At 36.9% G+C, this 22,471-nt stretch overlaps 1 protein-coding gene across 2 annotated transcripts in view; it reads right to left on the reverse strand.

Annotated features, from left to right (window-relative positions):
- The window catches only part of GPC6 (glypican 6), a 1,287,247-nt gene that overhangs the window by 634,047 nt on the left and 630,729 nt on the right, over positions 1-22,471 (reverse strand). For both annotated transcript variants that reach the window (XM_072622120.1, XM_072622121.1), the window contains exon 3: positions 11,018-11,409. In XM_072622120.1, coding sequence (XP_072478221.1) covers positions 11,018-11,409 — 392 coding nt within the window. The remainder of the gene's footprint in view (positions 1-11,017; positions 11,410-22,471) is intronic.

Raw genomic sequence — 22,471 nt, forward strand, 5'->3', positions numbered from 1 at the left:
TGAGATGCCATCATTAAAATACATGCCTCTGAAAATTGAGTCAAACTTTTGCTCACACAAGTGCTAATCTAATACTTCTAGGACATCTTAAGGGGAATTGCTTTAAACCTTAAAATAAATCAGTTTACATATTCTAAGTTAATTTAATGAGTGACATTACAAAGCAGTCCTAAAGTCAGCTCTCCATTCCTAGCAAACTATCCACTTGGGGGAAGACCCATCAAAGAATCTGGGTGTAACCAGAAAATAACTGCTGCTAGGGAGCCAGTGCCTCTTGCCAAGTTTGGCTCTTATTCCAGATTAGAAAGTGAAAACCAGTAATGAATCATGATTTTCATAGTAGCATGAAAGTGGCAATTTCACAGTACTCACTTAAAAATTAATAGAAATTATTGAACAGCATCACATGCATGATAAGCTATTCTGTAAACGTGATAGACGCACTGGAAGAAATGCCTACCTTTTCTTCCTCATGTTTCTAGTGCATCATTTTGCACACAGAATTGTAATTTACTAAAGCTGAAATTTAGTAATTTATTAAAGCAGTCTTCCAAACTAATCTAAAAATTTCGAAGAGTGTAAATGCTCCATCTAAAGCTGTCTTTACTTGACAAGTAACAGTCTTATCAAAGGTATGAAATCCAAGAACACTTCAGGAAAGTCATATCTACACAAGGGCATTGAGTGATTTGGGGAATCGCAACTGAAACTGAAAGTCACTGTCCCTAGTTTCTTAAACTTCCATACATCCTCTAAGTATTTGGGATGTACCATTAGTACAAAATCCTTGCATACAATTCTGTATTGCTCAAGCTTACTATGAAAAGGTTGGATTGCATCCCAGCCATGGAGAGTGCCTATGCATGGGCCTGCAAAGGTAATCCTATGGAAGATAGATGCTGTTGAGCACTTATGTTGCCAGATGTGACAGGGGAAGCTCAGCTCATCTGCATGCATACTTCATGGATGACCTTCATGACCTTCTTCCCTATATATTCCAAAGGCTATTCAATCTAACTCCCTCTCTGTTTGTAGGAATAAGCTAAAGTTCAAAAGGCTGAAGTGATTGACCCATCTGAATCATTATGGTCTTCTTGAAGACCACAATGAGGTAATGCTGGTCACGCCTTTAGATCAGAGATTCTCAATCTTTTTTGTGTGTGCCATGGACCTAACTGGCAGTTTGGTGAAGCCTCTAGACCCTTTCTTAGAATGTTTTAAATGTATAAAGTAAAAGGCAAAGGATTACAAAGGAAGCCTATTATATTCAAATAGAGTTATCAAAACAAACAAAAAAAGTCTACAGAATGCAGGTTAAGAATGCTTGAAGATGGGGCTGGGGGCAGAGCCAAGATAACTGAGTAAAAGCAGGGACCTGTTTGATCTCTCTCCCCAAAACTGGGCAAATAACTGTAAAAATGACTCTAAACAAATTCTAGAGCTTCAGAACCCACAAAATGATGGAATGACACAAATTTCCAGCCCAAGAGAGCCTGAAAGGTGGGTAAGGAAGCATCTATCACACAGAGGTAGGAGCGGAGCTGAGCGCAGTCTAGGGTGGGCCATGCCAGCACAGAGAGGGTAAAAGCAGGTCTCAGGAGACTGAGTCATTGGCAGATCAAGAATTTTCCATACTTCTCAACCCACAAATGCCAAAGTCAGCATAGAAGGTCAGTGGGAAAACTTGGTGGGACCTGAGTGAGGGGGGGTCACAATTCAACTGGGGTAAGACCCCAGCCCTAGGGCAGAGTTGGATACTGTGGGTGCCTCTGACAGTGGTGGCAGCAGCAGCAGAAGCAGCAGCAGCTTTTGGAGCTCTGGGGCCACAGACCATGGGGGATAAAGCAGCTAATGCAAACCCCCTGAAGCCTGGGACAGTACACCAACCCCAACCCCCACCTCTACTGGAAGCAGAGTCCTACCTTGACAAACAGTTAGAAAGTCAAGTATTTGGCTGGGAAGATGAGCAAACAGAGGAAAAAAAGTATGACTGTAGAATCTTACTTTGGTGACAAAGAAGATCAAAACATACAACCAGAACACAACAAAGTCAAAGCTCCTACATCCAAAGCCTCTAAAAATAACATGAATTGGTCACAGGTCACAGAAGAGCTCAAAAAGGATTTTGAAAATAAAATAAGAGAAGTAGAGGAAAAATTGGGAAGAGAAATGAGACTGGTGCAAGAAAATCATGAAAAATACGTCAAAAACTTGCTAAAGGGGATCCAAAAAATACTGAAGAAAATAACTTTACAAAAGAAAGCATGAAGATGGTTCTTAGGTTACAAGGCAGAACAAAAATTTCCAGAAGCTGATCATATAATATAGCTCCAAACTGAGACAAAAATAACACAACACCAAGAGTGAATATTTTTATACCTTCAGTATAACCCAAGGCTGCTACTTCACTGTTTCCCAAAACTATCTATTTGTATTTATTGTCTATCTATCTATCTATCTATCTATCTATCTATCTATCTATCTATCTATCTATCTATCTATCTATCTATATCTCTCTATTTTTCTAGACAGATAGATAGAGATAAAGATACATACAGATAGATATACTATTTATTTCTATTTCTTCTTTGTTAAAATATAGGGTCCTTGAGGGCAGGGAATGGTCCATTTATGTCTTTACATCCCAGGTAAATAGCAAAAATCCTGGTACATAAATGCTTAATAAAACTTTGTTCATTTGTTGATTGATTGATTGCATGAAGAAAAAAATATGGACATCCTCAAGGAAGCAAAAGACACTAGTTTTCTTACAATTACTTTAGCAAGGATTTAAAAAAAAACTTCTAATGGAGAAATGATTGATAAATCAAAGGAGAAAGTATACTTAATGCATTTGGCCAGCAAAAGCCCACCGAAAGGAATAATCAAAAGTCTTTAGGCACTGAGAATGGGATCCAGAAAGAAAAACCTGGCTTGATAGGAATACTCATGAAATAGGGGAGCCAGGGAAGCCTCCAGCCTGCAATTCTGTGCTGGTAGCAGGGACCAAGGCCCAGTAATGATGCCTCAAATCTACAGCTGTGTCACTTGGATGGAAAACCAGAAGCTTGCCCCGAGGACAGAAGTCTGCCTGGCACAGGAATCTCTATACTACTTAATGTAGACAACCTCTTGCTCAGTGTACTGGCTAAAGTTAAATGAAGTTGTAGAACACAATACTCATAAACCATACCTTTGGTAATATAAACCAGTACCACAGAAGTCTTTACTATTCCTCCTGAAGTATACAGAGCCTGGCCTTGCCACAGTCCCCATTCAGGATGTAATGAAAAGGACTACTACATGGTGCAGGGGATAGTGTGCTGGCCCTGGAGTTAAGAAGACCTGAGTTAAAATCTGATGTCAGACACTTAACTAGCTGAATGACCCTGGGCAAGTCATTTAATCCTGTTTTTCTCAGTTTCCTCATCTGCAAAATGAGCTGGGGAAGTAAATGGCAAACCACTCTAGTATCCTTTCCAAGGAACTCCCAAATGGAATCATGAGGAATTGGAAATGACTTAAACAAATGAACTGAAAATGACTGAAAAATGAGTACACCCAAGTTTTTTGGAGTTAGCAATGCTGAAGACACAAACACAGAAGATAGCAACAACTCCACATCACATATAGGCAAAGCCTAAAAAAAATTGCAAGAAGTACTAATGGAATTCCTGAAAGAAATGATTTTTTTAAAATGTAAGTATCAAAGTTTAGACTCAGATATGAGTTCCAAATTTATACTTACCATGAATAATTTGATGTTACAAACTAAACCTTGTTCCAACAGTTTCATTTTATTCCAGATTGCTGTTTTCTCATCTAACAGCAATGAGCTCTGACATCTAAACGCTATTTAATAATGACAATGATGACACATGGATACTGACAAAAAGACAATTTTGGCCAATGTCCATCACAGCTGTGTTATATACTCAGTAAGGCAGTCATACAAATTATCATATGCCAGGCTTAGAAAGAAATCAATGCAGGCCCAAAGGATCAAGACAATATATTTTCAGGAAGTCAAGTAGCTGCTTTAAAAGATAGTTGAATAAGTTGATGCAATTTTTCCTGTGACACCTTTGTAAACAATTCTTTGGGGTAAATATATGTGAAAAACTTCTGGCTGTACTGGTGGCAAGAAGACATCTATGTGTCCACTGCCTTTGGACTGAGAATGTTAATCTAGACAATGTAGCCCAAGTAATCATTTTCACCTGATATTTCCTGATAATTCAGGGAAAAAATAAATATTTGTGCGTGTGTGTGTGTGTGTGTGTTTGTGTGTGTGTGTGTGTGTCTTTTGATGATCTATATAATTCTTTAACTTCACTAAGGTACGTTGTACCTTAGTTAAGCCAAAGATGAGGTGGTCGATTAAAGGTATATATGAAATTACCAGTTTAGCATCTAAAAAAGTACAGGCTAGGCTTTTCTCTGAAAGGTTTCCACTGTAGATTCCATCCTCCATACTAGCTAAAAAAATCTTAAAACGTATTTTTTTGCTATCCTGAAAAAGATGTCACCAATATTTTATGAAAATAGTGCCATAAATATTTTATATACTTATATTCTGTCTACATATGCAGGGGAGCATTATAGAGTTCATCTTTTCAATAAAATATTTTACAGCACATGCTTTTGAGTTCTCCCTGGGCTTGCCTCGATTACGGGCAGCAAAATGCTAAAGGGGAGTTTTCTTTTTTTTTACAGTGCTTTGTTGTGTATCCTTTAAAAGTACCATTAAAATAAACTTAAAAGGACTGTCAATTTTCATTGAAAGCACGGTGAAATGCAACTTTATTTTTTTCACTCAAAATTCCTTTTCTGTGTACAAAATAATGGACTTTTTTTTTTACAAAAGAGCAAGGGGGTTAAAACTTTTAAACACATTTCTAATGTCTGTGCAGTTATTCTTTGACTTGGGAGGTACAGCATGAGTATGGGCTAGATAGGCCCATGTTAATGACACTCTCCAAACAAGATATCCAGAATTCAACAAATATTCATCAAATGTACTTCATTCAGTCACTCTGGTAGGTGTTGTCCAAAGAAAAGCAAATACAAAAGACTAAATTATCCCTTCCCTGGAGGAGCTTACCTTTTTTTGGATGTATGAAGAATAAGGATCAAATTAAGACTGTCATTCTTGTGAAAATGTAAGAGATTTTATGAATAACTTGGGGGTGTTGGAAATCCCATGGACAATGGCCACACCAGAGCTCTGCTCCCTCATACCTCTATATGCTCATTCATATATAGTTGAAAGAATGAGAAATTCTATTATATATTTTAATACAATCCCCTGTCCCTTTTAAATTTCCTAGAATGACATATTCCTTCAAGGAACTGCTATAAATTCTCCAATTCTACTCATGTTGGGTCAGAAGGGTCAATGGACATTATTCTTTAGTATCTGTTGCTCTGGATTCTATCCTTACATTTATCTGAAAGTACCCTATAAGTGACACTCTGAACTATCCATTTTCACTGGAGGCTACCCTGTTTAGAAAGACCAAAAAAAAGTTTTGTTTCAATGCTCTATAGGATCAACAGTATTTTCTAAGAACCTGGGAATGCACGGTCTACTCATCTGCCTTGAATTCCTCTCATCAAGGCCAAGAAATATTTGTGTGCTAAGAGAGAACCAACCATTGAATCCAATCATGAAGGTAGCAAGGGAGATAATCAATAGCATGTCCTGGAATACGTTTTTCTCCAGGATCTTTTCTACAAATGAATATCTGTGAGATGTCATCGCTTAACTAAAAAGAGGAATAGCAGGAATGCCTTATACCCTACATGGCTCCTACTTCACTATATCAGCACTATTCAAGCAATTTATCTGTCAACCTTTATTAAAATTCTTTTTGATGTGTATCTTGGCTCATAAACCTCTACAGTGCATTGATATTACCTAAGGGAATGTCCTTGAAGCATCACATCTTTGAAGACGGGACAATAAAAGAAAAATCCTCCAAACTTTTAAGAACGGCCAATGATACCAAATTTTATTTATTCTTTTCAAAATTCTTGGAATGTTTTTGTGCCTATAATTATGATGTGAGTGAGGTACTGCAGCATACGGCAGAGACATAGCTGATCTCTGAGTCAGAAGGACAGGAGTTCTGCTACACCCAGTTTCTGCTACACACTATGCATTTGACCATGGAAAAATTACTTAAACTCTTAGTGTCAGAGACCATGCTTAGATATTACAGGAATCGCTAACCTGTCTTGGGGCTTCTGTGTTGGAAGTTACCTACACCAATAACATAACAGATCTGAATCAGAAACAAAAATGTATTTTTATGAAATTTCCTTAATAACATCGATTCTTAAACTGGGTTCAATGGACTTTGCAAAGTGTCCACATACAGATTTCTGGTGGTTTGTGAGCTTAGATGAGAGAAAAAAGGTATAAATATGTTGATATTACACATAATTTTTATTTTCACTAACCCTTGATTTCCTTTATAATCCTACGAATTTAATTTTATGTATTTGAACACATTATTCTGAGAAGAGTTCATGCCACAAAAAGTTAATAATCGTTGAGAGAGAATTTGTTCCACTACAACACCAGCCAAAATCTGTTAATAACATGTATGACATACTTATTGTGCTTATGTTGCTTTCGAGGCAGGTGCTATTAAGGTAGGTCAGTTTTCTCAGGTGAAAGAGACAGAGAGCTATCTTAAAGAGCTTGTTATACAGAAACCCAAGGCTGTACAGCACACTTGGATAGGTGTCTCTCACTTGTATATCTTCTAGTTATACTAAAGAATGGACACTCTTTTTAAAGGCATCCTCTTCCCATGTTATTATACCAACAATAATAGCACTTTTAGATGGATAAAGCTCTATTCATACACTATTTTATTTGCTCCTCACAACAATAGTAGATACTACTACTTATTTCCATTTAGTAAATAAGGAAATAGGCTCAGAGAGCTTTAGTGATCTGTCCAAAGTCACACAGCTAGCAAACATATAAAGTGGGATTTGAGTACAGGTCCTTCCTGGTATGTTACCAATAGCTGTGTTTGGCTTCAGAGGAGCTGGGTTGGAATCACAGTTTTCCCAAAGTTTACCAGTTTTTTCATCCATATTAAGGGTTTTGGACTAGGTAACCTGTAAATTCTCCATGACTTTGTGTTTATAATACCAAGTCCAGAGTTTTAACAAATAGGTTACATTGCTCTCACTAAAAACAGGAAAAGCTGGGGAAGTGTGTATTACCCTAGATAAATTATTCCCAGTGGTCCACGATGATAGAACGAATCAGGGCAGCATAAGATGGCAACAATATACAAAACAAGAACACAAAGCAGCTGGTATTTATAAATTGCAATTAAGTTTGCACAGTTCTTTGTTGGGGTAAAAGGTGGCCATCTGTGAATCATTTGATCAATTTTCCTTTACGACTTGAAGTATTGGATTTGTCCTTTATATTATATAGCATTAATTAATTATTTTGACCCTATTTGTTATATGTATTTTAATGCTGAAAATTCGAGGATTGATCAAAAAAATAATAAAAATAAGGAAAAAATGAAAGTTCTAATTTCAGCAGGTATGTGTGGGAGAAACATGATAAGTACATTTAGAAATGCATATAGGTCTGAATTTTCCAATAACTTTGAAGTGGAAATTGAAATAGTTTTTTCTAAAGTCAGTGGCACCATGAATATTGAAGTAGGTCATTTTTAGGTAGCAAAATTGTCTTAGGGATTAGGCGCAATAGGTACCATACCCCTATTTTAAAAATCCAACACATATACCACTTCAATTGAAGTTGTTGGTCTTTCTAAACAACCCAGAAATCTCTTCTTCTCTATGAAGAGGCTATACCAGCTTAAATTACTGTCAGTGAGGAGAATACAGAAAAAAAATCATTTGTGAATGCAACTTAAACTTCATGTACTTTCCTTTCTCTTAATATTAATAGTCTTGTGGAATAATTTGCTGTCAAACAAATGTCAAAGAAAAAATTAGTCTGGGTGCTGAAATTCTATAGAGTAGTGCTGGATATATCTCCTGTCTAGTTAGTGAGCTACCATATGTTAGGCATTAGGTGAGCCTGGCTCATCAGTGAACCACTTACATTTGCTGGCTTCTAAATTATTTGAAAAATCACTCCTCCTCTCTTTTTAACTGAACTGGCTCAATATTAAAAATCAGTGTCTCAGATGTCAATATTTCAGTTGGCTGGTACATGAGGAGCTTAATGAGGCCAAGGTTGGAAGGTAGGAAGGTCATCAATCTCTTTTTGAGCCAGCTTCGTTTCATGGCCGCAAACTAAATCCCAGATCCCAGCTAGTCACCTTTCACATCCATCTTGGCTACAAAGGGAACTTACTAAAAGAGGGTAAAGTACAAATGAGGATTTTGAAGATGGGCAACATATTGGAGGTTAGGAGAATCATTGTGACATGACTGCTATTGATTATGCAAGTTAAATATTAGACTAAAAAAGTTATCATCTGTAGTTTGATACAGAACACCTACTGAATATCTGGGGCCTACTGTCTCTGTTGGTTTTAGGGTCCTTGGTCCCATATACACACATGCATGTACATATATACACATACACATACATGTATATACACACATATATACATATTTATATATAAATACACATATACATACATATGTGTGTATATTACGTATAAATACACACACACACACACACACACACATATATATATGAACATAAGACATGAACTTAGATATGAACTGTCTTTACACCCATCCTACCTACTAGACAGAACTACAGGGTAGGCAAAACTACAGAAGGAAAATCCATGTCCCTAGCCAACGTCAGTGACAGCGATCCCCCCTACGTAACTATGAACAAGAATGGGAAAGCAGAAAAGCACACTATAATTTTATTATAATTTTTAATTATTATAATTACATATATTACATATATATTATATATAAATATAATAATTATTAATATTACTTTTGGGGGACATTTGCTGATATATTGGCTCCTTAACCTACTGTAGCCTCCCCTGATAACAGCACATCAAGACACTGTAATATTATTTACCTCCAAGCAGAAATCAACATAATTCCTATGAAGTTTTATGTAAATATAGAACTCACACACACATGCACACACAGACTATATGTAGACACACACAGAGTGCATAACCTTCAGAATCTGAAATATCCATGTATGCATAAATGATGTACCTGTAATGTACTTATATAAATGATAATTTTTCCTTTTACCAAATGTGCGATGTTGATATTTTTACTTCTTATAATATATGTCCAAATTCTGAAGGCCCTGCTCGATCGCTCATTTTAGGCAGCAAAATTGTCTTAAGGATTAGGCGCAATAATCTCATGAATGTAGCCATGACATTCTGTTACTCCCCAAATCCCATCACAGAACAGAGCACTGCTTTTCAAAATGATTTTTCTCCTTAAACTTACTGCCTGAAGTTCCTTTTTCTTATTTGGCCATGTTTCTCATTGCTTTCCTACCTGGCTTTTTTGTTTGTCCTCTTTGGGGAATTCAAGCCTGTTGGAAATGGATTATGTCTAACCCTATAATCCCCTGGAGGACTACAGCATTGTTTTTCAATGATAGATTATTTTGGGGAAAATGGTAATATCCCCTTTATGTGACTGAATCTCTCATGTTTATGTGCTTTAAAAACCCTCTCACAAATAACCCTTCCAATTACTTAAGCACTTTCTTTTAGTTTAAAAACAAAAATTGGGTCAATATGAGAAAACAAAAAACAAATCACTATTATAGCTACTACTATAATAACAACTAAAGTCCAATAAACTTGTTTTACTTGTCAAGTTTTTAAAGAACCATAAAGACAAGGGCACACATAGCCCATTTTGAAAGGTTAATGAATTCAAATAAGTGAATATCATTTTCAGATCTAAGAAGTTGTGAACAGGGTAAAGTTGAAAGCATCTTGGTTATCAGTGCATGTGGAAGGAAACTTTGTTGAATTTCCCTTTTGTGCCACAGTCCAAAGATTACAAAAATAAAAACAAAATTTGAAAACTCACAAAACTCAATGTTTGGCAACCACCTTTGTTCAAATATGACCTTCTTCTGGTGCCAGGGAACAGATTCTTTCATCTATTGCCTTTCCTTTGGCCCCAAACGCAAACATCTTTCAGTTTATTTGTTGGTCCAACCTCATACATGGGTAGGACTCTCTCATAAGTGCAGATAAATGTCAAGACAGAACTTAAACAAAGGCAGACATTCTCTCAAACAAGAATCACAGTGTCTGAGAATAAGAAATATAGGAAAGCTTAAAAACAAACCTTGAAGATAAATATGAAAGTGTATTCTTGACTTACTATTCTCATTGATCCAATACAATGCACTTGGGTTACAAAGATAATGGGTCATAGTACCACTACCATGCCAAAAGCTATGGTTTTTAATCACTAGATCCTCCCTGCATCAGTTCTATAAATGTCAGTATAGGTAGAGCCTTTCTTAAACCATTAAAGAACCAGAACTATTTTGACAAGAGTGATGACTATGAAAAAGTGCCAGGTATTGCATACTCCTAGAAACAACCCCAGCTTGTCCCACTTACAATCCTGATGACAGCTGTCACCTTCTGACTTCCTAGAGAATCGTACCCTGTCAATGAATAGGGTCACCAGCATTTGTCATCTTTAAATTCCTCATTAGCAATGCCAATCGATTACAATTGGAAGGCATTTCTTATTGTATCACTTCTGACAAATGCTTGTAAGCTACACTGCTGATAAACATTGACCTTGTATTTTAAACAACACAGAATCATTATCAATCCAATGGCTTTCCCCATAGGAAGAATACACAGACTTCACCTTAAAAGATCAACTAATTTGTCCAAGATTGAGGCACAATAAAGATAATTGCTCATATTAAAAAACAAGCACCTTAAGGTGCTTATTAAGGTGTTATATTCTATATATGAAAAATAAAGATAATCCAAAGACAAAAGAAAGATAGCTACTTCTTTTCCATTACCTTGGAAACTCTGTTTGCCACTTCTCTGCCTACGGTCAGTCCCTGAACAAAAGTCCGAGCAGCAATGAAGGCCCTTGTCACTTGTATCTTCAATTTCCTGGGTACATCTCCAAAGGGTTTCAGCTGGTCTGTGTATTTGCTAACACACTCCAAGTAGTCCTCACTGAAGTGATACTGAGGGTTTATGAGTTGGAACATTCTCTCTAGGAGCCGAGCCCAAAAGTCATTCAGCATCTCCTCCAGATTCACATTACCTCCAGTATAGTATCGTTTTAACTCTGCAAAGAGATCCTGGAATACTTCAGAATTCTGTATGAATAGCATTCCATATGTCCGGGAAAACATATCATTTAGTGACTTTTCTGCATTCTCTAGGAGTTCTCGGAAAAATTCTAAGAAAAAAACACAAGAAAATAGAAGCAAAATCAATAAGGTTCAGAAACCCCCAGAGATCTGACTATACCTAAAAAAAGCAAAATAAAATGAAAATACCTGCATTAAATTTAATCTCTTATGTTTTTAAGTCAGTGGTCATATTGTTAATGTATCTTTAACAATAAAAATAAATATAAACTATCCATTGAAGATAACTTGCTGTTAAAGCAGAGGTAATGGATTTTTCTTTAGAAATATTCTATTATCTTTACTATTACTTGTACTGCTACTTCTAACTAACAATTATTTAACCTTAAATTTTTCCTTAACCTTAAGGTTTGCAAAACATACACATACACACGAATGTACACACACATGTACATGTATAAGTATATGTGTATATATGTGTATATATACATATATGCATGAATATATGTGTATATTTCTATATCTACACACACTCTTATTTGATTCAGCTATGTGAGGTAGATGTTATTATCTCTATTTATAAGATGAGGAAACTGAGGCTGAAAGTAGTTCATTGGTTTGCTCATTATCAAACAGTTAAGAAATATGTAAGATAAGTTGCGAACTCATGTCTTCTTTACACCAATTTAGCATTCCATCTATTGTCTTATCAATTAAACAGCAGCAGGTTGGAATATTAAATATGTCCTGGTATTATCAAGAAAAAGTTCTTTTTTTCATTATTTAACTACAGAGCACTGTATCTGAAGCTCACTACCATTAGGATCATGGACAAGTCATTTAACCTCCTTGGGACTCCACTTCCTACTCTATAAAATGAGTTTTGGATTAAGTGGCTTCAGAGGTCCTTCCACAGCATCATTTAAGATTCTATGATTTTTCTTGTAAGTGGCACTAACACATAATACAATTTCCCAAATAAAATGCATCAAGCATTAATATACTGATATAAGAAAATAATTATCTTAATAAATAGCATGATAAGGCTAGCCAGGTACTTTGTTTAACTTTTCTAAGTGCATGAACATGACCCGGAATGCTATGTACAGAATACTTTCGTAACTCATTTGGTCCTCACAACAACCCTGTGAGACAGGTAGGGTAGGTTTGTAGTCATTATTATGGTCATGTCTAGATTAGGAAAGTACTGTTTGGAGAGGCGAAGTTTCTTACCCAAGGTCAGAAAGTTATCAAGTGAGAGGGTAAGGACTAAAATTTAGGTCTTCTGGTTCTAAAATTAAAAAACTAAAACAAAAATGTTTGCCAAATGATCATACTGCAACTTCACTGTCAGAAAACTTTTCTTTCAAATATTACTAATGAAACATTAATAGTAAGTTGAGATGAGGCTTGAATTGCCAGTATAATCTTTTAAGAGACACCCAAAAGTCCATATTCAGTAAGAATCACACATTATTATTATCACATTAGTAGTAGTATTGATGCTTGTGTCTAGTATTATTATGATTAAAAACCAAGGAAATCTTTGAGATTAAAAGGAAGGTCATAAAGCAGTAATAATTATATAACAAAAATTAAATGGCAGATTAGATCTAATTAAAAAGTACTAAGGATTGCAAGTGGTCAATGCAAGTCTCTAAATTTCAAAAGCAAGAACAAAAATACTTGAGCCTCAGTGTCAATACTCAGTAAAGGAGAGGGCTCTAAGGATATCGGAAGAAGCTGCAAAGAAAGTAGAAATCATCCAACTGAAAAATATTAATTTAATGAGACTGGAAAGTAGATTCTAATCATGAGCTTGGGACGGGCTATTCATTTATCTTCTTTTTGAGGTCAATTATTTTGTTAGGCTCAGGAATTAAAGCTTAATTTATTGAATACAGAGTACTGCCTTCAGCAATGAATAGTCAGTAATCAATAGTGCGGTCTAGATTTTTAAAGGGCTAAACAAAAAATGAGGGGAAAAAACTACTGATCCTCTCTTATCCACTAATCCCCACTGACAGGTGAAGAAATGCCTCTCTTAGAATGGGAGCTTCCTTTTCTGTCTCAAGTTCAAAGCAGCAATTCTCAATTTCATTTCTTTTGGTGCCTTGCACATAGTAGTTGCTTAATTAATGTGGTTTGAATAAATGAATGATGTCTCTTCCAGAGAGTGTGTCCATACACCTTTGTGACTCACTAAAAGCAAAAAGAGATGTCACTTGTTCTTGTAACCCTGATGAATCTGGTTTCTCTTCCTCAAAACTCAAGCATCCCCTGCCCCACCCTGTTACGATGAGATACTAATAATTGGGAATTATTTATTGACATAAACAAAAATATATAATCGAAAAAAAAAAAGATGAGATCCTAGAATTAAAGACAGAAGAGACCATGGAGTCCAACTTGTTCTTTTTAAAGATAAGGAATCTGCAACACATGGAGGCGAAATAACTTATTCTAGTTGTATAGGTAGTAGAGTTAGAATTACATCTTGGGTCCCTGGAGTCCAAATTCCATGGTCTTTCTAACACACTAAGCTATTTCTCTTTTATGTTCTTTAATACAGGCTATCATTTGGTATCTCTTTATATCACAAGTCTAAGAGCTTCCCTGGATGTTTAATCCTTCGTGTGTATCCTTGTATCAAGTACTCACAGCAAAGAAAAGTTTGCTATTAGCTTCACTGATCTTTGAATGTCAAACTATTATTCTCTGTACAAAGTCATTATATGGTTTAGTGATCTTATAGTTAAAGCCAATATTTGGTGTTGGAAGACACTAATGTTTCAGCCAATTATGACAAATGCTGCCACCTTAAAGAGCATCGATCTTCATTCAGGCAGAAGGTGACGAATTCAAGGTACTATTGCAGAAAAGAAAAAAGCATGTCCTGTAAACTCTGGTGCATTTATTTGATTTTCAGTGTGCTCAGATACTTCTCAAAGCCTGTCTTCTTTTGGAATTTTGAAGAGTATCTTAGTCTTTTTTTAAAATTAATTTATTCATTTTTAGTTCTCAACATTTACTTCCACAAGATTTTGAGTTTCAAATTTCTTCCCCCTACTTTTTCTCCCCCTCCCCCAAGATGGTGTGCAATCTGATAAAGGACTTACTTATGCATTCATATTAAACATACTTTCACATTAGTCATGATGTAAAGAACAATTAGAACTAATGGAAGGAACCACAAGAAATAAGAAACAAAATAAAGCAACAAAAGAAAAGGAGAGCAAATAATATGCTTCCATTGGCATTCAGACTCGAGTTCTTTCTCTGGATATGGACACCATTTTCCATCCTTGAGTCTTTTGGAGTTGTGTTACACCTTGCATTGCTGAGAAGAGCTAAGTAGATCAAAATCGGTCATCATACAATGTGGTTGTTACTGTGTACAATGTTCTTCTAGTTCTGCTCATTTCACTCAGCATCAGTTCATTTAAATCTTTCCAGGTTTTTCTGAAGTTTCCTTGCTCAGCATTTCTTATGGCACTATAGTATTCCATTATTTTCATATACTATAACTTGTTCAGCCCTTCCCCAATTGATGGACATCCCCTCAATTTCCAATTCTTTGCCAACACCAAAAGAGCTGCTATAAATATTATTGTGCATGTGGATCCTTTTCCTATTTTGATGATCTCTTTGGGATATGGACCTATAAGTGTGATTGCTAGGTCAAAGGGTATGCACAATTTTATAGTTCTTTGGGAATAATTCCAAATTGTCCTCCAGAATGGTTGGATCAGTTCACAACTCCACCAAGAATGCATTAGTGTTTTGATTTTCCCACATCTTCTCCAGCATTTATAATTTTCCTGTTTTGTCCTGTTTAGCTCTCTAACAAATGTGATGTGATACCTAAGAGTTGATTTGATTTGCGTTTCTCTAATGAATAGTGATTTAGAGCATTTTTCATGTGACTATAGATAGCTGTAATTTCTTCAGCTGAAAACTGTCTGTTCATGTCATCTGACCATTAGAGAAAGGAGTATTTAGTCTTTAATCATACCAACAGGATGAAGATTTAGAAGATAGTAACATGATCTGTGTGGCTGACAAAGTGTTAAGTGTAAAACAATAGCGTTGAGTTATCAACTAGTTAGGTGGGAAAAAAATCTGAATTTTCCCTTCGTCCCCAGTTTCAGAGGGCAAAGCTCAAATTGGATTAAGCCTTCAGTTAGCATAAAAACCTCATCTGTAGAGAATGTTTGGCTGAAAGAAACACTGTTCGATTGCTCTTTCTTCTCCAGTCACAAAGCATCCATTAAAGGTGTTTGCTTTGGCCACCCCTTTGCCTCTTTTAAGGCATAAGAGACCTTCTTTAGCTCATTTAAGCATTTGGGAGGATTTTATTCATCCAGTGGGAAGTTCTGGAGGCAAACATCTGCTTGCTTCAGGGCAGAATGCCTCAAGTGAAAAAATCACGTACATAAAACTGTTATTATTGGAGGGGGGAATGTCTGATGATTTGGGGATTCCTCTGTAGGGCAGGCTAACTCCTATAAGTCAAGAATACCCTAAGGATATGAAAGAAAGACTCTAAACAAGGAACTTCACTAAAAGACACAGACAGACAGATTCCTAAAGTGAATTAGAGGCACAAAGAGAATGAGTTAGGAGGAGAAAAAAAAAGGATGCCTTCAAAGGGTCTCTGGGAGTTTGTATTTATCATAGAATCACAGAAAAACCTCTCCTTGTATAAAGTGCCACAAAGTGCCTGCTTTCTTATTAATTACAAAGGATTTCTATGGTACAGAAAGTATGAGGCAGGAGAATTCCAGTGATTTCATGATGAACAAGAGCTTCCATAGCCCCCTGTTCCTTGCTTATGCCTAATGTCTCTTCCATGATGGTTTACATTAGCAAGATTTTTCACAATGCCACCAAAAAAATTCCATCAGCTCATTGCAAACAATACTACCTGTGCAAGAAGTCTGATTAGCCAAGTGGAAACTGCATGTGCACAATGACTGTACTGCACAGCACACCAGCTGTCTTCGCATATAAAGTTTGACTTCCTGAAGGTGGAAATATCCATTTCTAATAAAAATCCACCCTAGAGTATGAGAAATCAAGAAGTTCATGCAAGAACCTGAGTTTGTTTGTTTGTTTTAGAGGAGAAGGCAGGAGGTCTTACTAGGTAGCTGAAAAGTGATGCAAAAATAAATCTCATGAAAAAAACAGAGGATTGTGAAATTTGATGCAAGAAAACAAAAAAGAAGTTAATTGTCCATTAGCTCTCCCCTCCTACCATGATTTTTCATGCCTGAAAGGGTATTACAAAACTACAATATCCAACCTAGAATGGCTGGTGGATAACATATGGTCTCTTATCACTCAATTTAACAAGTATTTATTAAGCAGTTACTCTATACTAGGCATATCATCAAATAATATAAAAATAAAAATGCTTTCAGATTTACAAGGTACCTCATCTATACACTGAATAAGATGGGATGTAGTGGGTCAGGGAGGTTACTTTATTTCAAATGAGAAGGGAGAGTGGACATGTTAGCTGTGGCAAGGTTCTCTTTCTATACACACATACACACACACACACACACACACACACACACACACATCCCCTATACGTCCTCTGTGATCTAATAACCCTGACCCTGTTTCTTTTCATGTCAAAAATCAATCCATCTCCCAAATCGAGGCATTTTCAATGACTGTTCTCCAAGACTTGAATTCTATTTTACCTCATCATTTCCCTTGCCTTGCTTGGCTTCTTTCAAGTCCTAGAAAAAATTTCACCTCTAAAAAGCCTTTCCTAATCCTTGGTCATGCTAATGCCTCCCTTCTGGTGCTTTATCCCTAATTTTTCTCAGTCTGGTTTGTAACTAGTTGTTTCCATATTTCCTTACACATTAGATACTAAGCTCCTTGAGAGCAGGAACTGTTTTATGCCTTTCCTGTATTCCCAGAGCTTGGCATAGTACCTTGCTCATAGTAGGAAGTCAAGAAGTGATGTCATTCAGGTTCTGATTATTTAAGGTAGAATCAAAAAGAATTCTTTAAAGATCAGCCACACATTCAGGGTAACATAATATATTATATATACATATATGTATGCATTTGTATATATTTGTGTATATATGCATAGTTTGCTTTGAATACAATTTTAACCATTTTCCCCCCAAAGTTAATTTAGCTTAAAACTTAAAACTTTAGAGTTGCAATCTTTGCAATGGAAAAATCAAGCTGGGAGGTCTAGTTTAACTCAAAGGACTCCAGTGTTGATAATGGCTTCATTTAAAACTCCAAGGTCACAGCAAAAAGAAGAATAATCACTTAGAAAAGACTAAGGGGAGAAAGAGACTAGTCTGGAGTCTCCCTCCTTTTTCCTTTGTCATTTAATGGATTATATTGATTTAATCTCCTCATATTACAAATACTACTTGAGTATTCAAGTAGGGCTCATAATTGGTGCTTTTACAAATAATGAGGTCTAAATTGCAAAAAATTATTTTCTGCATGAGAAAACTTGTTCAGGAAAAGAAAAGAAGCCCTGTTAAGCAGGTGTTCTAATTACTGACAGTCAGACTTGTCCTGTTTGCAAAAATAGATGTGCGTGTTCTGTTGCTACCTTGTCTGCCAAATACCAGTTTTTCTTAGTATATTTTAATGGGCATTGGAGATTCACATAACTCAATTCAACTTAGAAGTTAATGAAAGGCTGTAATTCCAAAATAACATAACAAGTGTCATGAAATATTATACATGGCAATTTTCATTGTTTTAGCTTGGGAGTTATGATAACTGAACTACTGCCCTTGGAAATAGGTGTCACTCTGTAAACCACTGGGAAGTGATATAAACAATATTTTTGACATTCATTAGGATATAGCTTTCTGTTATTTTAAAATCTGTGTTTATTTGTTCAGCTTGCTTCTTTAACACTTTAGGAAGCAAACAAACACTCACAAACTTGACTGGAAATAAAAGATTTTTTAAAAATGCTATGCAAGCAGGTGATCTTGTATTTATTGACAATATTCCATCATTAAGTTTTTTTATTGCTATATATAGTTCCTGTTTACTACAACCAAAAGGCTCTGCTTTTTTTAAAAAAAAATATTGGCTTACCTACAGAATTCCTTTCCCTATTCATTCAGTAAGAAAGACATGCATTTTTAAACTTGCAGTTATTAAGCACCTACTATATGTATGCTCTGGGCTAAGTACTTTACAAATATTATCTCATTTAATTCTCATGGCCATCCTGGGAGGAATGCTGAATTATTACCTCCATTTTACAGTTGAGGATACTGAAGTAGAGAGAGATTAAAGTAATCTGCCCACTGTCACACAACTAGTGTCTGAGGCTGTATTTGAACTCCTGATCCAAAGTCTACTGCACCATACCACTATCTTCTAGATTTAAATCTGCTCTATTTTATACTGATCATCTGGATCAGTTTAAGAAATGGCATTATCCATTTCCAGTAATAGTATAGGGAGTCAGGATAGGTCCTGTGTAGGGAACTCAATTCCATAAAATTTTATTGAGCATCTTTGGGCAAAGTTCTGTGCTAAACATTGGAAATAAACAAAAGAACTGATCTGTCTCAAGAAACCTAATGGAATAAGTTAAGAAGCACTACTTGCTCTTTGCTCACATGATCTAGAGCTCAGTTTCATCTCCAGGACCTGATGAAGCACTGGACTTTAGGGGAAGACCTTTAGATTTAAATATCAAAATGCCTTTAGAGAGGAGGGACAGAGACTACAATAAAGTCAATTACATTGTCTAACATAAGGGAATACAGTAAAAGTGTAGGGAAAGATAGGTCGCACAACAGATAGAATTCTGGCCTTAGAGTCAGGGGGTCCCAAGTTCAAATTTATCTTCAGACACTCACTAGCTGTGTGACACTGGGCAAATCACTTAACCCTGTTAAACTCAGCTTCTTTATCTGTAAAATTAGCTGGAGAAGGAAATGTCAAGTCACTTTGGTATCTCTGCCAACCATGAAAGCATGACAATTATTTTTAGAAACTACAGATATGTGTGTATGTGTGCATTCTTATCCACTTTAAAAAGTAATCACTCGGCCCCCGGGCGGAGCCAAGATGGCAGAGTAGAAAGACGCACATACACATAGCTCCAAACCCACAACCCATAGAACATCTGTAAATAGCAACTCACTGCGAATTTTGCAGGACCAGAGGCCACAGAACATTGGAGCAAAGGAGATTTCTGTTCCAGAGGGACCTGCAAACCTCTTGCAAAAGGACCTTTGCGCCGTGGACTGGGAGCCAAGTACAGCCCTGCCGCGGCCACAGCACCAAGAGGAGCAGATCCAAGCAGGCTTCAAGGACAGAGTTTCCAGCAGCTGCACAGGTCCCTCCACCCACAGGTGACGGGGGTAGGTGAGAGGGTCTCTTTGGTGGGTCAAGAGGGGAGTGTGGGTTCAGGAGGCAGAAGCGGAGGTGGGAGCAGACAGGGGCTCCCAAAGCAGGCAGGAGCCTGGATCCATTGTTGAAGGTCTCTGCATAAACCCCCTAAGGGAACTGAGCCTGTGAGGTGGCCCTGCCCTGACCCGAGCACCTAAACTTAATCTCACACTGAATAGCAGCCCTGCCCCCGCCAAAAGCCCTGAGGCTGGAAGCAGCATTTGAATCTCAGACCCCAAGCGCTGGCTGGAAGGATCAGGAGGCGAGGTGGGTGTGAGGAGAATATTCAGAGGTCAAGTCACTGGCTGGATAAATGCCCAGAAAAGGGAAAAGAAATAAGACTATAGAAGGTTACTTTCTTGGTGAACAGGCATTTCCTCCCTTCCTTTCTGATGAGGAAGAACAATGCTTACCATCAGGCAAAGACACAGAAGTCAAGCCTTCTATATCCCAGCCCACTCAATGGGCTCAGTCCATGGAAAAGCTCAAAAAGGATTTTGAAAATCAAGTTAGAGAGGTGGAGGAAAAACTGGGAAGAGAAATGAGAGACATGCAGTCAAAGCATGAACAGCAGGTCAGCACCCTGCTAAAGGAGACCCCAAAAAATGCTGAAGAAAATAACACCTTGAAAAATAGGCTAACTCAATTGGCAAAAGAGGTTCAAAAAGCCAATGAGGAGAAGAATGCTTTCAAAAGCAGAATTAGCCAAATGGAAAAGGAGATTCAAAAGCTCACTGAAGAAAATAGTTCTTTCCACTAATTCATTGTTGGTGGAGCTGTGAGCGCATCCAACCATTCTGGAGAGCAATTTGGAACTATGCCCAAAGGGCTACAAAAATGTGCAAACCCTTTGACCCAGCAATATCGCTACTAGGACTGTATCCCCAAGAGATCATAAAAATGGGAAAGGGTCCCACATGTACAAAAATATTTATAGCAGCACTCTTTGTAGTTGCCAAAAACTGGAAGTCAAGGGGATGTTCATCAATTGGGGAATGGCTGAATAAATTATGGTATATGAATGTAATGGAGTACTATTGTGCCATAAGAAATGATGAACAAGAAGACTTCAGAGAGGCCTGGAAGGACTTATATGACCTGATGCCGAGTGAAAGGAGCAGAACCAGGAGAACTTTGCACACAGCAACGACCACAGTGTGTGAGAGTTTTTTCTGGTAGACTTGGAATTTTGTAATAACGCAAGAACTTCTTAAAAAAAAATAAAATAAAATCCCAGTGGTGGTTCTCTAAGGCAAAATGCCTTCCACACTCAGAGAAAGAAATATGGAAGTCATTCGCAGAATGTAGCAGATCATGTTTGTGTATGTGTATGTTTTTGTGTATCATGTTTTGATATGTTATATGATTTCTTCCATTTATTTTAGTCCGACTACATAGCATGACTATAGTGAAAATGTACTCAATAGGAAAGTATATGTAGAACCTATACAGAACTGTATGCAGTCGTGGGGAGGGAGGGGGGTAGTGGGGAGTAGATGGGGGGGGGCATAAAATCTCAATTGTATGGCAGTGATTGTTAAACATTAAAAAATAATTTAAAAAAATAGTTCTTTCAAAATTAGAATGGAACAGATGGAGGTTAATGACTTTATGAGAAACCAAGAAATCACAAAACAAAACCAAAAGAATGAAAAAATGGAAGATCATGTGAAATATCTCACTGGAAAAACAAGTGACCTGGAAAAGAGATCCAGGAGAGACAATTTAAAAATTATGGCACTACCTGAAAGCCATGATCAAAAAAAGAGCCTAGACATCATCTTTCATGAAATTATCAAGGAAAACTGCCCTGAGATTCTAGAACCAGAGGGCAAAATAAATATTCAAGGAATCCACAGAACACCACCTGAAAGAGATCCAAAAAGAGAAACTCCTAGGAACACTGTGGCCAAATTCCAGAGTTCCCAGGTCAAGGAGAAAATATTGCACGCAGCTAGAAAGAAACAATTCAAGTATTGTGGAAATACAATCAGGATAACACAAGATCTAGCACCCTCTACATTAAGGGATCGAAGGGCGTGGAATAGGATATTCCAGAAGTCAAAGGAACTAGGACTAAAAGGAACTAGAATCACCTACCCAGCAAAACTGAGTATAATATTTCAGGGGAAAAATTGGTCTTTCAATGAAATAGAGGACTTTCAAGGATTCTTGATGAAAAGACCAGAGCTGAAAAGAAAATTTGACTTTCAAACACAAGAATGAAGAGAAGCATGAAAAGGTGAACAGCAAAGAGAAGTCATAAGGGACTTACTAAAGTTGAATTGTTTACATTCCTACATGGAAAGACAATATTTGTAACTCTTGAAACTATTCAGTATCTGGGTACTGGGTGGGATTACACATACACACATGCACACGCACTTGCACACACACATAGAGACAGAGTGCACAGAATGAACTGAAGAGGATGGGATCATATCTTAAAAAAATGAAATCAAGCAGTGAGAGAGAAATATATTGGGAGGAGAAAGGGAGAAATGAAATGGGGCAAATTATCTCTCATAAAAGAGGCAAGCAAAAGACTTATTAGTGGAGGGATAAAGAGGGGAGGTGAGAGAAAAACATGAAGTCTACTCTCATCACATTCCACTAAAGGAAGGAATAAAATGCACACTCATTTTGGTATGAAAACTTATCTCACAATACAGGAAAGTGGGGGATAAGGGGATAAGCAAGGTGGGGGGATGATGGAAGGGAGGGCATGGGGAGGAGGGAGCA

The sequence above is a fragment of the Notamacropus eugenii genome, chromosome 6 (genome assembly GCF_028372415.1).
Source record: "Notamacropus eugenii isolate mMacEug1 chromosome 6, mMacEug1.pri_v2, whole genome shotgun sequence".
NCBI lineage: Eukaryota > Metazoa > Chordata > Mammalia > Diprotodontia > Macropodidae > Notamacropus > Notamacropus eugenii.